Raw genomic sequence first — 17,387 nt, 5'->3', positions numbered from 1 at the left:
GCACCAAAGCACTGGAGAACATCTGCAGCTCAGGTCTGTGCCACCACCCGCAGTGCCTGCAGTGCAGGGTCCATTAAAGGTTAATTTACTGACCTTTAGATGTCACTCATCTTGGTTACAATTATTCCTTTGCTTTAATGAGATGCTCCCAGTAGCAGCAAGGAAGCGACTGCATTTTGTCTCAAGGCTTTGTAACTTATGGCAGGGTGGGGAATTATGAATGTAGAAGAAATTATTTAAAAAAAAATAAAACTAAACAGGTGTTTTGTTTTTTTTTCCCAAAGGAAACTTTAATTTAAACAAGACAGGAAGCTGCACAAAGTTTGTTTGAACAACAGCTTAAAACTATCTACAGGGGTACTTGTGGAGTAGGGGTCCTCCCTCTGAGTAACAGTCTGGACATGGCTTGGCCTTACTAAGGCCACCAAACTGAGCTCCAGGACAGGGGCTGTCTGTGTGTCTGTCCTCCCTTCACAAAGGAGCAGCACTTAGGGGTGACAGGGACCACAAATCCAGAAATCCACCCTCAGAAAACAGGGCTTGCCTTTAAAGCGTCGCTTCCTTCTCGAAGTCCAGTTTCAAAACAGCAGCAGAAGCCTCTTCCAGTTCATGTTGGTCTAACCCAAAGTATCATCTCGAGCTGGAGCCAAGGAAACCGGTCCTGGCCACCCTCTCGGTGGGTCATCCCCACAGCAGGGACCACTGGTGCCTTTTTGGTGGCCAAAACCACCTCTTGGGGAACAGTATGGTGCAGACACTCACTCCCCTGGAGCTGCTGCCATGGCCACCCATTCCCTTGGGCTGTAGAAGGGGTTCAGACCCCACAGGGGTGCCATGTATTGGGGTTATCACCTCAGTGCCGTGCAAACAGCTCCCGTCTTCATCTCACCACCTCCCCAGCTGCTAAAATCCGCAGCTGTGCAAGCGCAGTGTGGCATCTGATAGAAGACAGGGAGCTGCAATAGGTGATGTTCAGCTGGGGGGAGCGTCACAGCGGACAGAGCATCCCACCTCCTACGAATTTAACATTAAAAGGGCTTGTTTCAAGCCTAGCAGCCTCTTTCAGCACAACACAAATGTGGATTGCCTCGGCCTCTTGCTAAGCTGGAGCAAGTCAAGCAGCCCAGGCTGAGGGCCAGAAGGTGGCCAGAACTTTCTCCCTGGGTAAGGAAGCGTGTTCCTCTCCTGGCTGAAGCAGCATCTCTCCATTGGGGAACAGGCACTGGAGGCCATGGGGGACAGGCTGCTTAAAAAGAACAAAACCAAACAAACAAACAACAAAAGGGAGGCAAAACCCAGAAGGTTTTGCTCAGCTCTGAGCTGGAAAAGTGTCTCAAATCTCAAGCAAGAAAAGAGGTAATAGGAGTTTCCATTTAAAACCATCCTAACAACAACAACAACAAAAAAATCAAATTTCAGGTAAATCATCCAACAGGAAGGAAGGGAAAAAAAAAAACCTCAATAAGACTCCGATTAGTTTTTGTAACAATCCAAGCAGACAAGGAGCAGGGTCCGGCAATGCCGCGCTGTCCCCCTCGCGATGCAGCTCCCTGGTGTCCCATCCTCATCACTGTCCCCGGCCCCATGGCACCCGCTGCCCGGCTGTCCCCTCTGGCAGGGGACCAGGAGCCTCCTACCTCTTGTCCATCCACCAACCACATCTTCCCCCCACGCTCCATCAGTTCTCTCCCGCCTGGACGTACTCCTCGGTGGCCTTGGAGATGGTGCTGAGGTACTGCCAGCTCAGGGCGGCCAGGAGCATGGCGCAGGACAGGTAGATGGGCGAGTAGTGGTGGCGCGACACCATGGGGCCACCAGGGAAGCTCATGGCGCGGATGGTGGCGATGACCTGCTGCGTCTTGTTGGACGACGGGTCTGCGCTTGGGATCTTCTGGTAGATCTGGGGATGGGAGAAGGAGTTATGCTTCCCACCCAAGGCTGAGGAGACAAACAGGATCATGGAGTGGAAGAGGAAGCCTTAAGTGCTACTATGTCCCCAACTGTCTACAACTGACTGAAAGGAGGTTGGAGCATGGAGGGTGTTGGTCTCTTCTCCCAAGTAACAGGACAAGAGGAAATGGCCTCAAGTTGTGCCAGGGAAGGTTTAGATTGGATATTAGGAAAGTTTTCTTAACGGAAAGGGCTGTTGGGCATTGGAACAGGCTGCCCAGGGAAGCGGTGGAGTCACCATCCCTGGAGGGGTTTAAAAGGCATTTAGATGAGGTTCTTAGGGACATGGTTTAGTGCTAGAGTTCGGTTAGGTTATGGTTGGACTCAATGATCCTGAAGGTCTCTTCCAACTGAAATGATTCTATGATTCTAAGAGGAAGCTCGGTGGTGGAGCACCATGGGGCTGCCAGGGATGCCATTTCCCTTGCGAAGTGCACTAAGCCCAGCAGCCTCTTGAGGGCACCCCGCAATGGGAGATGGAACACACGGCACCAGCCACAGTCCCTCAATCACAACTGGTGTTGCTGCGACCACCGTCTCTTGTCTGGCAATCCTGGCTCACTGCAGCCCACCCCAAACCAGGGAGGACAGCCCAGTGTGAGCAGCACACAGTGACTGCCAGGAAACAGTGGAGTCACCATCCCTGGAGGGGTTTAAAAGGCGCTTAGACGAGGTTCTTAGGAACATGGGTTCGTGTTAGAGTTATGGTTGGAATTGATCCTGATGGTCTCATCCAACCAAAATGATTCTATGATTCTTCAGATAACCCCATGGTCTTTTGGGATCTTCTCTTCACGGTGTGCAAACCCCATGGCCTTTATGATACTTGTCAGCACAAGTCCCAGGGAGGCGTGCACTAGCAGAGATCCTCCTCTGGGCTAACGTGTCACTGTCCCTTGTCATGGGGTTGGCCAACCTGCAAAGTGAGCTCTAAAAACATATGTTTTGGGGTCTCCCTGGTGTAGAAGTAACACCTTTTTATTTAACAACCCTCAGTGGAGTTGGTTTGGGGGCTTTGTTTTTTTCCCATGAATCTATCCACCAGATGTTCCTCCACATGAACATTTAACCTCTGCAGTTCCCTGAAGTTGGGAGTCTCACTGCTTGAATCACCATGTTTACTGTTGGCCATGGAGCACAAAGAAACCACCACCAGATCATGCTGCAGCTACAGACACAGAGAAAATAGGACTGCTCGCTGGAGCAGCCCATGGGGAGATGATGCAACATGTGCAGAGGTGTGTTGCGGGAAAGGTCCTCTGTGCCTGCTCAGTGTCTTGAGTTGGAAGGGACCCACACAAGGATCATTGAGTCCAACTCCTGTCCCTGCATAGGACAACTCTAAAATTCACTCTGTTCTCTACCAGAAGGACGGCAGGACCTCAGTCTCTACATCTCAACACGGGCCAAGGGTGCATTCAAAGGAACACATCAAGCAGTCAGTCTGGTCCAGGCCAAAACCACATCAGGGTCACCATGCCCTGCCACCACTGCACTGACAGATGTAAGGAAAGGATTAACAGATTCACTCGTGTCCCCAATTCCACTCCAGGAAGGAAAACTGGAACAACCAGAAGTGACCCGAGAGAAGCTGCTCAACCTACCTCTTCCACATACTGGTACATGATGGATTTGACAGCTTGTATGTTGGTGGCATCCATCATGAGAGTGACGGCTTGTCCCTTCCGGATCTTCACGACACCCCTGAACACTTGCTTGTTGTTATAGCAGGCAGCCAACGTGGCAATGGCCATCACCTATGGAGAAACACCAAGAGTCCTTACTGCATCGCAAGGAGTTTGCCAAGGGAGTAACCTCAGTCCTCGAGAAATCGAGGGCAAGACACTGGAGCAAAGCCACAATCTCATCGACAGCGGAAACACCCGGTACCAGGAAAGAAGAGATCATAGAGAGGGAGAATAAAACAGGCCAATACCAACATGATGCACAGAATCATAGAATCATTGGGCTGGAAAAGACCTCTAAGCTGGAGTCCAATTGTTAAGCTCACCCTGCCAAGCCCACCACTAAACCACACCCCTAAGAACCTCATCTAAATGCCTTTTAAACCCCTCCAGGGATGGTGACTCCACCACTGCCCTGGGCAGCCTGTTCCAATGCCCGACTGCCCTTTCTGTTAAGATATATTCCCTAATATCCAATGTAAGCCCCCCCTGGCGCAACTTGAGGCTATTTCCTCTGCTCCTGACGCTTGTTCCTGGGGAGCAGAGCCCGACTCCCCCTGGCTCCAAGCTCCTTTCAGGCAGTTCAGAGATCAGAAGGTCTCCCCTCAGCTCCTGTTCTCCAGGCTGAACCCCCAAGTCCCTCAGCAGCTCCTCATAAGACTTGTTCTCTAGACCCTTTACCATAACCTGCTTCACCTCCAGCTTCTCCTTAGGTGGGCTGCAGGCAGTGAAGAACCATTTGAAAACGTAACTCACCTGGGGGATAGCGCAGAAGTTGAAGACGCTTTGGTTTTTCAGGCGGGATAAGTACTTGAGGACATCAGGGACGTGGTGGAGGGCATTGGTGACGAGCTCATTTAGACACTGGACAGCCATATCGATGTTCTCTGGTTTGGCAAGATCTGAGAGCTTCTTTGCGTATCTGCTCCAAACCTAGACATCAAAATAAGAATGCACAAGTTGGAGGATACATTCATGCCACAAGAGAGACAGCAACAACAGCCTGAGGTCTGAGAGAGCAACAAGAGCTACCAGAGACCCACAAAGGCCTTGAAGCTTAATAGGCTAAAGAAAGGAAGGACAGGCTGTGGAGACATGACAGTGGCCTTTGCATATAATGAGGGATCATAAATAGGAAGGATGCAACACATCTTCTCTAGGCAGGGTGAGGAAAAGACGTGTCACACGTTGGGCTGACATCAAGAAATGCTCTATGAGACATGTGAGCCACGTGGAAAATGGAGAGAGAAATTTTTGGAGAGCCTTAAGACAAGCAGAGAAGCATCTGTCAGGCACAGGCAGAGCCGCTCCTGCCTTTGGGAACAGACAAGGTTCTCTCTAGAGATCTCACCCAGTCTTATTTTCCCTCATTCCTTGAGCCAGCGTAACAGAGAGGGGAACAACTTGCCCAAAAAGTCCTTGGCAGTGTGGGGAGACGTCACCTCGTCCCCACAGACAGCTGTAGATAGATGTGGGACTCATCAGCCAGCTGGCTTTAGAACTGTTATATCAAGAAGATGCACAACCAACAGCAGTGATCTTCTGCAGGCCTGCCTGACTGCAGGGTCTTAAAATTACAGCAGACCTTCAAGTCTTAATTAACTTGGATTTAGAGGTACATGAGAGACAATACAATCGTAGCTGTGCACCTTTCGCACCCTGTAACATTCCTGAGATGGGAAGCATGGATGGTTCGCTTCATCCATTCCAGGTCTTGCACAGAATTATGGAAGATTATCAACGGACACCAACAAAACCTCTGACTTTGAGGATTTCAAAGAAAATTCCAGCAGGAACCTTTCTAATGAGAGCATGTAACTCCCTGTGTCAGGGCAGCAACAACAGCACCTTCAGTCTTACAGCATTTTCCAAAGAGACAAAACAGAAACACTTGGTCCAAGGCAGCGTTTTCCCCTCACCTCTCTGGGCCAGAACTCCCTTCCCTCCTGCTGGTCCTCCAGATAGTCACGGATTATGTTGGTTTTCTGCAGGAAGAGGCCCATGGAGTTTGCCAGTTCTGTGTCCTGCCCAACGATGGGATCTTCTAGATCTGATGCAGAGAAGAGACGGGAAAGGCCGATCCCCACCAGCCCAGCAACGTAGTGACAATACTGCAAAGCACCAAGGGGGCAAGGGGCACCAAAGAAAAACAAGAAAAATAAAGGAGAAGTTACAAACAGCTGCTGGTTTGCCACAGTGGGTTTGGCAAAAATGATGCTCAGATGTAATTTACAGTACATTTTCTGCAAGTTCATAGAATCACAGAACAGTTTGGGTTGAAGGGACCTTCAGAGCTCATCCAGTGCCAGCCCTGCCATGAGCAGGGACATCTTCACCAGCTCAGGTTGCTCAGAGCCCCGTCCAGCCTGGCCTGGGATGTCTCCAGGGATGGTTCATCCACCACCTCTCTGCCCAACCTGGGACAGGCTCTCACCACCCTCAGCACAAACAATTTCTTCCTCAATGTCTGGCCTGAATCTCCCCCGCTTTAGTTTAAAACCATCACCCCTTGTGCTATCACAACAGGCCCTGCTGAAAAGTCTGTCCCCATCTTTTTATCAGCCCCTTTTAAGTACAGAAAGGCCACAATAAGGTCTTCCCAGAGCTTCTTTTCTCCAGCTGAACACCCCAACTCTCTCAGCCTGTCCCCCAGCAGAGCTGTTCCAGCCTCGGATCATTTCTGGGGCTCCTCTGGCCCCTCTCCAGCAGCTCCATGTGTGTCCTGTGCTGAGGACCCAGAGCTGGACCAGCACTGCAGGGACTCTCAAGCCCTGCATTCTCACATTCCTCTCCGGGACATCTCAGCTTTCCCACCCCCAGCAAACACCTCACCAACCATGTCCCACCAAGGTGCTGCTTTGCTTCCAGCAGCCGAATGAATCATCCACAGGGAAACAGCTGATGTGATGGGTCACTCAACACACATGCTGGTGGGCAACACCAACAACCCACGCCATCCTCCCATTACCCACAGGACCAGCAGCCTCCCAAAGCCTTCCCAAGCCTCATTCATCCAGCTGAACCCTCTTCCCTACAGAGATGCTCTGTCTCCTCTGTCCCCATAGACAATGTGGACCCTGCTCATGTTCAGTCCACTCCTGTGGGCTGACTTACCCTATCCCACTCGTGCTGGGAGTCCACCTTCTTCTCCAAGAACTCTGCCATGCCCACACCCATCTTGCGGCAGATGTCCGAAATCACGTCCTGGTAGACCTTTGACAGGTTCCTGAACTCCATGGAGATCTGCAGCACAAACCATCACGAGGGAAAACAAAAACAAAGACAGCGTCAGGAATAAATAGCAGAGATCAAGATTTATTAAGAAATAATAACAATTTAAAAAAAAGGGACTGTTTACCAAGCTGTTATCCTGCCCTGGCTGGAGATCTAGGACAACTCCCACAACCAGGGTTGTTTCAAGGCCCCTAAAGCACAAGCTCAGTCTGTTCTCGGTCTCTGGCGGCAGATCAGACACAGCAGTATCTTTGGGAAGGCTCTGTGGCCTTGGAGCGGTATCATCTGGGAGTCGCGGGACAAAACTACCTACGCTTGGTGCACAGAGTTGCTGGGTTTTTTTGTAATTTGTGAGAGCATCCCCACCACGCCAACCATGGGAAAAGATGGGAGGATTCTGGAGCTCTGTTCTCCTCAAGGCACATTTTGCACAACTGGAAAAGCATCAAGCGACAAGAGAAAGCATGAAATCTTTCTTCTGCGTGTCCAATAACATGGTTCAGTGACTCAGTCGCTCTCACATTGAAAAAAATAACTTAAGAGCGTGTCCTCCCCTTCCCGAAACTGCGGAACATCACGTTTTATTGTGCTGAGCTTCATTTTCCATCAGTGGGTAAGTACAGCCAGCCCGTGTCTCAGTCACTCTGTAAAATAAACCTATCGGCTCTGCTTCTGTCTCAACGGCTTGAATTCAGTACAGAGAGAGCACCTCTAACAAATACTATTGAAGTCACCCCTGGATATGATCTCTGATTGCCTGAGTAACACAAGCACACCAAGAAAGAACAACGAAGTCGCAAAAACACCTTCTCTAAAGCTTTTCTAATTGCACACCTACCTATACATCAAGAATCCTGTGACACAGTCACCTCCTATAGATATCCCACCCAGATAAGGCACGGCCACTGTTATCCCAGGGCTCAGCATCAAAATTTACAGCACATCTCAGTTTTCGAAACAATTACCCCATTCCTACTGCTACAGAAAGCACGTGGTTTTTATCCTATTATCAGGTCAAAGATGTGCACACAGACCCCTGTAGCTCCAGAGCAGATGCCTCAGGACCACTGCAAACGCTGGTCCATCCATAAGCCAATGCCAGGCAAGCTTTGTCCTCTCCCTGTTTATTAGGGGTGACACCCAGCTCAGTGGTGGGGCACAAATCCAAATCTCTCTCCACAAGGAGAAAGTCGTTTATTCTTCCAACAGCAGAGGCAAAAAGCCACTTTTCAGAGCTGCCGCTCTCCACAGCCAGATCACCGCTGGCTCATACAGGGAACTGCACAATACTTGGGTTTCTCACTCCAGCTCTGTGTCCAGCCCCAAGAGCTACAGGGTCAGTGGGGACTGAATGAGCTTGGGTGTGACATGGAGAAACAACCAAGGTGACATAAGGCAGCTGAAGCAAGGAGGTGGACATCTCACCGTGGGGAAGTCCTCGAGCACCTGCCGGTCCTTCTCCTTGCTCTCCATGTATTTCCACTCTGGTTGGTACAGATAGGAGTGAAACTCGTGCAGCATTGGGACTTTGACATCTAAGCTGATGGTCATGTCATCCTCTATAGTGTCCAGGGCACGGAGAACCAGGTAGAATATACAGACGGCATGTCTGAGGAGGAGAGAAAAGGACAATCATCCCTTACTTGAGGTTGCTTGTCACTGATGCCTTGGGAGATACAAGCACTTTCAGAACAATTCGCTTTTGCATTTCAAGCAATACAGTCCTTCATATACAGTGATATGAAAACTTTCCCAGACCACACCATTGTATCCCAGTGTCTCCTACAGTGTGGAAACCAGCTTTGGTCAAGGGATGTCCACGTCCAACCCCTCTTCTATCAAACCATAGAATGGTTTGGGTTGGAAGGGACCTTCAAAACTCATCTAGTCCAACCCTGCAATGTGCAGGGACATCTTGGACTAGATCCAGGGTGTCACCTTCCCAGGGAACATAAAATAAATGTGTTAGAAACGTGCTGCTCGGGTCACAGGAGCAGGTTAGGGATGGAAAGCATCACCAGCAACACCTCCCAGCCCACCTTGGCTCAGCATCTCCTTGAACCTGAGGACCAGAGGTGCCTCCACACAAATTCCTCATGGGCTGAGCGCTGCAAAAGCTGCAGCACGACTGAGCTGGGATGGGAAAACACAGTTTTTTCCCTTCATGCAGAGAACTACAGCACGGCTTTTGGCTTTCTAAGATGTGCATTGGGGAATGGATGGACCTGTAAGGTCTCCCTGGGAACTGCCAAATCCAACCCTGTAGGCAAAGCCAGCGCTTGCCAGGACCCACAGGACAGAGCCTGAGGCCAAAACTGGTTGGAAAAAATTAATGCAAAATAAGGAAGAGGAAAAAAAATGGGTGTACTTGTATTATCACTTCCTTCCTCTGCACCCAGCATCCTTTTAACCTGTTTGGGGGGAATAAGGAGATCAACTTCCCCATCCGGGGTCCATATTTCTGCAGCTGAAGGAAATATAGAAGTCCTGATGGTGAAAAATAACCAGCCTAGACTCCAGGATTTATATAAAATAATCCCTGAGCTCTAAATGAGCACAGTGATACTTCAAGGAGATGATGCATTTTTTAATTGTTTGACAAATGGTAACTAGCTTGGGCTGCTTAAGTGCTAATTACTAGATGAAAGCGTTGCTATCCTGGGATGACAACATGCAAGCGGTAATTAAGCAGCCAGGGAAAACCAACTGGCTCATAGAGTCAATACTGTTAAATTTGGCGTTTTTTGCTTAATTGAGGGATATTTAATACCTCTGTCCATCAAATTACACATCTGAGTGCTCAGACCAGATTCCTCGTGCCCTCCTGTCCCTTTGCACAACTGAGTTATTCCATTTCAACTGGGTTGCAAAGGTTCACCCCACACGATACAAGTGCCCAGGACTCCCACTCCCCTCCAGCAGCAACTTCCACCAGCAGCAACCAAGAAAAGGCAGAGCAGAACCTCCCAGAAGCATCTCCCGCAACCACACTGTGCCAAGGGAAGAGCTAGAAACACCTCCAGAGCCCAGAATGGTTAAAAACACTTATTTAACCCACTTCTGCATCTGCATCCCTAGATCCTGTCATATCCTGGATTTAGCTCTATGGTGATTTGGGCAAACCAAAGGAATAATGTTTTTTTCTTTACAACAAAGGTGGTGAAACACTGGTCCAGGTTGCCCAGAGAAACGGTAGATGTCCCATCCCTGGAGACATCCCAGACCAGGGTGGACGGGGCTCTGAGCAACCTGAGCTGGTGAAGATGTCCCTGCTCATGGCAGGGGTGGCACTGGATGAGCTTTGAAGGTCCCTTCCAACCCAAACTGTTCTATGATTCTATGAAATATCATAAAAACAACTCTGCAGTGAGCGAGGTCTGCTCCAGCTCCCCATTTCTCTTCAGGGTTCCCAGGCACCACAGTCCCAGTTGGGCGCCAACTTGAGATCCATGGGGATGACAGAGGCCAATCAAAACCACAATCTCCACCAGAAAACATGAGTGACAGCGCTAGGAAGAGGACATCCCATCATTACCTCCCCTCTGCAGAGCTGGGAGTGCCTGCTTCCAAAGAGCAAACCTGGTCCCATCTCAGGGCTCAAGCTCCAGCCTTGTTCTAGGTGCAGCTCCCCTCTTCCCAGGTGAGAAGGTCTCTCTTCTCTTTGCCACCACAGTCACTCTGGTGCCACCAGAAAGGTGGTGAGAGCCTGTCCCAGGTTGGCCAGAGAGGTGGTGGATGCCCCATCCCTGGAGACATCCCAGGCCAGGCTGGACGAGGCTCTGAGCAACCTGAGCTGGTGAAGATGTCCCTGCTCATGGCAGAGGTTGGACTTTCTCCTTGCCACCACAAGGCTGGTCCTCCCCACAAAGCAGCTGAACCTGCAGGAATTGATCCCAAAGGGTCCCAGGGACAGGCAGGACCATGGGGCTCCAGCACCATCCCTCCCCTCTCCAACACCAGGAGTTATGATGTTGTCTCACCTGCCGATGAAGCCACAGTTTTGCATCACCCACCTTCCAAGAAAATGCCCAAACCATGGAGCTGGACGCAGCGCTGGGCAGCAAGACACATGGTTTATGGGGCCAAAAAAAAATAAGCAGGAAGAAAGCAAACATTTTAGCTCAAGTCCTGTGCACGAAGCTGGCGAGCATTGCTCTGAGCACTCAATTTTCCAGCAGTCCTTGGAGGGGGGCGTGTGGAAACTCTCCCAGGAGCAGGGATGTGAACCAGGGAGCAAGAGCTTCATGCTTCTCCCAGCCTCCAAACAAGGAGGTTTCACTCCAAAGAGGCAGCAAACAAAGTTGTTGCCAGAGAGGGGACGGGGCTGGGGCGCAGACCCCAACTCACACCGAGCTCCTCCAACCAGCAAGAACAGCGGCAAATATTAAGCAGTGTGTAACCACAGATCAGCTTAACCCCCATTACAGCATCAACGAAAGCACTTCTGCAACACAGTCCAGCAAAACTAACTCCCTATTAACTAACTGCCTATTCCTATATTCTGCCTATTTTGCATTTCCCTCTTTTGTCCCTAAACTCTCCACTGGGCTTTGAAAATGAGCTTCTTCTGATCCGCTACAGAGCCGGCTGTAATTTAGCAGCAATCTGTAACTCAGCAGCAACCCCTTCACAGCCCCAGGTTGTGAAGATCCAGCAAAAACATTTTTAAGATGCCAGGCAAATGATTCTGTGCCCTGAGGGTGGGGAGCCTTCCTGATCTGAGCAAGCTGCAATTCAAGGATTAAAGAACAAAAAAGACAAACAAGAAGGAAAACTGCGGGAAGATCAAGGTAAACATGCCCCATACAGACACTGCTAACACATTTCAAGGTGTTTTATTAATTGTCCTATTTTTTTTCTTAATTTCTACATTAGCTAATACACCAAGCATAGAAAAAAAAAGCTTAATTCTTGGCTCCGCTCATTCCTTTCCACACAACCCCAGCCAAGCCGCTGAATTTCTTTGCGTTTCCCATAAAACAGGCTGCAGATGACCAATTTCATAAATGCTGGACGACAACCACGGGGCACCATCCAAAACACCAAACCAGGGCTCAGAAACCCAACAGATGACCCAGTGTTCGGGGTGGTGCCTGCAGCCGCTCAGCAGGGTCACAACCGCAGCATTAGACGTGTCCAGTGCCACTCATAGGAACCCCTGATTTTGGTGATTAATCCGTTTTGGGATTAACTAGAGAGAGATCTGCATGACGATATCAGTTATTTCTGTGTGAATATAATATATAGAGCATATATATATATATATGCATGAGACTCTGGGCCAGCTGAGCTTTGCATCCTCTGTTACTATTACCATCTGAAACTCTCCTGCATGGCTCAGCAAAACTTGCACAGCAGAAAATAAAGGGTGTGCAGCAAGCCACCTCCAACTCTTGCACTGTATTTGAGGCGGCTGTTTCCAAATGCATCTTTCTGGCAGGGTCCGGAGCCTCGGTCAGCCCTGGGTTTTTTGCTCACCTCCTCCCAGTAGCAGTGACACCTCCCCGGGGCCATCCCGAAGGCCATCGCCAGCCTTGGCACTGCCAGGACACATTCCCGGGGTGTCACAAACAGCACACGGCCAGGCGGCATGTTTAACCGCCTGCTGGCCAAGCAGCTGTAGTGCCCATCCACAGGCCTGCTCAGAAAACAGTTTTGGGGGAGGATGAATTGCATGCAGCCAGCTCAGACGTGAGAAATCCCACGTACGGCTGTATGGTGAGTCTGCCAGCCAATCCAGCCCAGTGACTGGGCGATCTGCTGCACTGGGAGCAGGGGGAAAAGAGCTTTTCCCAGCAGCATAGTTAAAGAAATACGGCAAGTTGTACCCACCAGCAGCCCTGGTGTCGGAGCGGGGGGCATTGAACCCACTATCTCCTGGGAAACATTGGGGGGACATCGCACTCATCACCTCTTGAAAGCACTGGTGTTTGGGGGATATTACAACCATCACCTCCTGGAGACCACCAGTGTCAGGGGGGCATTGACCATTGCACCCTCCACCTTGCGGGGAGCCCTAGTGTTGCAGGGACATTGCACCCACCACCCCCTGGGGAGCCCTGGTGTTGGGGGGATATTGCACCCACCAGCTCCTGGTGACCCACAGTGTCAGGGGGTCATTGCACCCACCACCTCCTGGGGAGCCCTATTGTTCGGGGGACATTGCACCCACCACCTCCTGAAAAGCATCGGTGTTTGGGGGACATTGCACCCCCCACCTCCTGGAGACCCCCAATGTCAGGGGGACATTGCACCATTGCACTCACCACCTTCCAAGGAGCCTCCATGTCAGGGGAACATCACACTCACCACCCCCTGGGGAGTGCTGGTGTTGGGGGGACATTGCACCCACCACCGCCCGGAGACCCCCAGTGTCAGGAGGAACATTACACCCCCCAACTCCCAGACACCTCTGCCCTCCCCTCACCTTAGCTCTCCGTCCAGAGCCTGGATGACAGCGGCGAAGCTGCGGCTGGTCTGGTTGAGGTAGCGGTAGCAGGTGCGGAGGCCGCGTCCCAGTGAGTCCTGCGGACAGAGCGGGGCACAAGGGGCCGGTTGGAGTCGGGGGGCGGCCGGCGGCGGGGCCGGGAGGGCGGCGGGGACACCGCGTTGCTGCTGCACCCCCCGCCCTCCGCCGCCCCGCAGCCGCCCCAGCGCCCGTGGGGGTCCCCGGGGTGGGGACAGCGTCAGTGTCCGCTTGAAGAGGGACACGGCTTTGGTGCTGGCCGCCATGGGGGCGCGGCGGCGGGGGGCTGCCGCCCGCTCCGCCCCCCCCGGACCGCCCGCCCCCTTAACCCGCTCGGTGCCCGCCCCGTCCCAGCGGCGGGGGCGTGCACGGAAAGCACCGGGGCCGTGTAGCGCACGGAGCTGCTGCCATGCACGGAAAGCACCGGGGCCGTGCAGCGCACGGAGCTGCTGCCATGCACGGAAAGCACCGGGGCCGTGCAGCGCACGGGACGCACGAATCCGTTGCAAAGCAGCCGGGATCAGCAATACCCTGAGTCAGTGCGATGCAAACGTGACCGTGCAACGCTCGGAGCCGGCGCGATGCACAGAAAACATGAAGCCGGTGGCATCGGGTTCGCGATGCACTACGACCAGTGTCAAGCACCTGTGCAATGCGTGGAAAACCTGCAGCCGATGCAAAGCACCGGGCCCGCGCATGGCTGGGAGCCGGTGCGATGCACGCAGGGTACCGGCCCCGGGCAACGCGCGGTACGGGCTGGTCCGCTCCGGCGCACCGAAAGCCAACAGCCGGTGCGATGCCCGGAGCCGGTGCGGTGCTCGCCGAGCCCGTGCAATGACTGAGAGCCCCGAGTCGGTGGAACCCCCGGGAAGCACCGAGACGGTGCGAATCCCACCGAGCCGAGCCCACGGGTAACACCGGGCCGGGGCAGCGGCCGTGGAACGCTCACCCACGGCAACGCCTCATTCGCGCAGGGAGATGACAGCTCCCTCCTCCTCTTCTTCCTCCCGGGCACCATCCGATCAATGGAGACAGAGAAGCGCATCCCCTCCCCCCGGCCCCGGCATCACATCCCGTCCCGCTCACCGGGTCCATCCGCGGCATGACGGCCCGGTAGCCGCCCATCTTGAACCGCAGCAGGTGGTAGATGTCCTCGGGGTGGCCCAGCCATTTCCTCAGCAGCTCCATGGGGCCCCCGCTGATCCCCCGCAGATACCGCGCGTTCCCGCCGGGCCCCCCCTTCCCCGCCCGGTGGTTAAGCGGAGTCAGGCGGGGCCGCCTTTGCCCCTCCCTCCCGCCAATCAGCTCACTCAGTACATCGCTCGGTGGGCCGGCGGGGCACCTATTGGCTGAAGGGCGCTCGTACCAGAGGAGCGTCAGCCAATCGGAAGGCGGCGGGGCTGGTGTGACGGCCGCCGGCCGGCGCTGACTGGGTAGCGGCGCCCGTCGCCACACGCCGGCGGAGCGGGAAGGCGGCAGCGGCGGGGCAACCGGACGCCCACGCGTGGCCCCGTTGCTACGCAGCCCCTCCCGCTCGGGCGCGTGGGGAAGGCACAACACCCTGCCCCGCTGTCACCAGCCCCACTCCACCGCCCGTTCTTCCTCAGGCAGCCCCCGGGGTGCGGTCATGGCCTCCCTGCGTCAGACCTCAGGGAGGTTTATTTGTTTGTTTTACGTCACGACCCGCCTAGAGTGGCACCTGGGGTCACCTTTCGATCACCAGGAACGCATAATGGTTTGGGTTGAAGGGACCTTCCAAAGCTCCCCCACTGCCCCCCCTGCCATGAGCAGGGACATCTTCACCAGCTCAGGTTGCTCAGAGCCCCGTCCAGCCTGGCCTGGGATGTCTCCAGGGATGGTTCAGCCACCACCTCCCTGGCCAACCTGGGACAGGCTCTCACCACCCTCACTGTAAACAATTTCTTCCTCATGTCTGTCCTCAATCTCCCCTCCTTCAGTTTAAAACCATCACCCCTTGTCCTGTCACAACAGGCCCTGCTATAAAGCCTGTCCCCATCTTTCTTCTCAGCCCCTTTTAAGTACAGAAAGGCCGCACTAATGTCTCCCCAGAGCTTCTCTTCTCCAGCTGAACACCCCAACTCTCTCAGTCTGTCCCCCAGCAGAGCTGTTCCAGCCTCGGATCATTTCTGAGGCTCCTCTGGCCCCTCTCTCAGCGGGCCAAGATCTCCCTAAACCTGAATTCTGCACGTATAAGACACAGCCTCCATCCCTACATCTTCCATCCAACCCAAACACAACACTGGACAAATATTTTGTCCTAAGGAACCACCCCCACAATGTGTGTTTCATGCTGCGAGCAGGAGGACCAAGAGATGGAAATAAATTCAGTGACACAGATAGGAGTCTGGGGTCTCTTTAGACAAGAGCAAGTACAGCCCCCCGCCCTAGTTGGTCCCTCCAGGAAAGCATCTCCCCAATGTTTTATCAGGAGTGAAGACTCATGTCGGTGTATGAACAAGCCCCATCAGCTAAAAGCCCAGGTCCGCACCTTGCTCAGGGTCTTGTGTTGGCCATGCCCAACCTTTGTGCCTGCAGAGGAAGGCAAAATTCTTCAACGCTCCCCTAAAAAGCTGTGCCCAAAGTCAGGTTGTCAAAGTTATTCTTGTTGGAAGGCACTGACACGCTGATCCTGGAGAAGAGAGAATAACATGGAAGGAGGGGCGTGGATTGCTGTATTTGTCCCCTTTATTCAGCACCCACAGAGAAATGCTCCGGATGCAAATTTTTGTGGTGTGTGTCAGTGCACCAGCTTCTCTCTCGCTTCTTCTTTTCAGTGGATTTCCCCCTCTGAGGCCAGCTGGAGGTTTCTTTTTGAAGCACAAGAGCTGTCCCCATCCTTGGCTTTTCTTACGCAAACTTGTCATCTGAGACGGGTTTTGCCAGAGCTTCTCTTCTCCAGCTGAACACCCCAACTCTCTCAGGCTGTTCTCCCAGCAGAGCTGTTCCAGCCTCAGATCATTTCTGGGGCTCCTCTGGCCCCTCTCCAGCAGGTCCATGTGCATCCTGTGCTGAGGATCCCAGAGCTGCGGGGGGGTCTCACCAGAGCACCTCGAGTTGCTGCAAATCAGAATATGAGATCTCACCCTGCAATCTCTGCAATTGACTCAGCTGTCTCTCTGCTACAGATACTCAGCTGCAATCTCATGCTTCAAGGTGTGAGGTTCAGGTTTTGGTGGTTTTCCAGTTGTTCTTTCTCTGTGTTTGTGTGTGTGTTTGTTTTGTGTTGTGGGTTTTGTTTTGTTTTTGTTGTTTTTTCTTTTCCCCCTCTTTTAAAAGGTCATGGAAAACACCATACCTCATTTCTAGGCCTTCACCAACATGCTGCAGGACATGCACGAGTGACATTAACCATCTTCTTTGGCACCGTAACCCCATTAATTTGGTTATTCAACAATCCCGTAACCTGCAACCAACTCGAGGGCACTTCAGTTCACAGGAGAGAGGTTGCGCAAGTCTTGTTTGTGAAGGAGTCTACTACTGAGGTGTTGTGACTCCAGGTGGATTTGCAACCCACCTTTAAATCCATTTCCCATGAAAATAGTTCCCCCTGCAAGCCACACTTATGCGGCTGTGGAAAGCTGCTGGTACCATCCTCTAAAGGGCAGCAGCAAACACTGGAGTTTCCCTGTACATCTCAGTTTTTAACCAAGAACCTACCAGAAAAGACACGCTGAACTTAAGCTGAGCATCACTGGTTCTAACTCCAGCTTTTATTTTTCATTCAAGTCAACAATCTATTGTTAAAGTAGCCCCAGATCCAGGGACACAGGACAGCAACAACTTCTGGCTACTGCACAGAAACACATAGATCAACAAAGGAGGGACCACATGATCTCCATTTCCAGATCTTTGCACTTTTAAGGTTACCTTGGAGATCATGAGTTTTATATAACCCGTTATCACAAACATTGTTAGACACCCCCCAGATCCATCTGACTTGTGAACCCCATTGGAACTGGTGACTTGACTGAGCCTCACAGTCCCTTCCTTAGGGGCCACCCCTATAATCTGTCAAGCAGAACTATATATAT

General features: G+C 52.4%; 1 protein-coding gene across 2 annotated transcripts; it reads right to left on the bottom strand.

Moving 5' to 3' along the window:
• Nucleotides 1-1,112: 1,112 nt before the first annotated feature.
• On the bottom strand, nt 1,113-14,523 carry FDFT1 (farnesyl-diphosphate farnesyltransferase 1; the record flags this gene model as incomplete). Of its 2 annotated transcripts, XM_080340956.1 has the most annotated exons (8): nt 1,113-1,900; nt 3,555-3,707; nt 4,392-4,568; nt 5,555-5,746; nt 6,750-6,878; nt 8,295-8,478; nt 13,297-13,394; nt 14,422-14,523. In XM_080340956.1, 8 exons carry the CDS (start codon nt 14,521-14,523, stop codon nt 1,679-1,681), a joined length of 1,257 nt encoding a protein of 418 aa, XP_080197082.1. In that variant the 3' UTR covers nt 1,113-1,678. The 2 variants fall into 2 exon arrangements, with proteins under 2 accessions (XP_080197082.1, XP_080197081.1); XM_080340955.1 differs by lacking the exon at nt 14,422-14,523 and having other exon boundaries at nt 13,297-13,601.
• Nucleotides 14,524-17,387: the final 2,864 nt, after the last annotated feature.

This window comes from Nesoenas mayeri (genome assembly GCF_963082525.1).
Source record: "Nesoenas mayeri genome assembly, chromosome: 3".
In the NCBI taxonomy this organism is placed as follows: Eukaryota; Metazoa; Chordata; class Aves; order Columbiformes; family Columbidae; genus Nesoenas; species Nesoenas mayeri.
The sequence above is the reverse complement of the archived record's forward strand: the minus strand, read 5'-3'. Positions and strand labels throughout refer to the sequence as shown.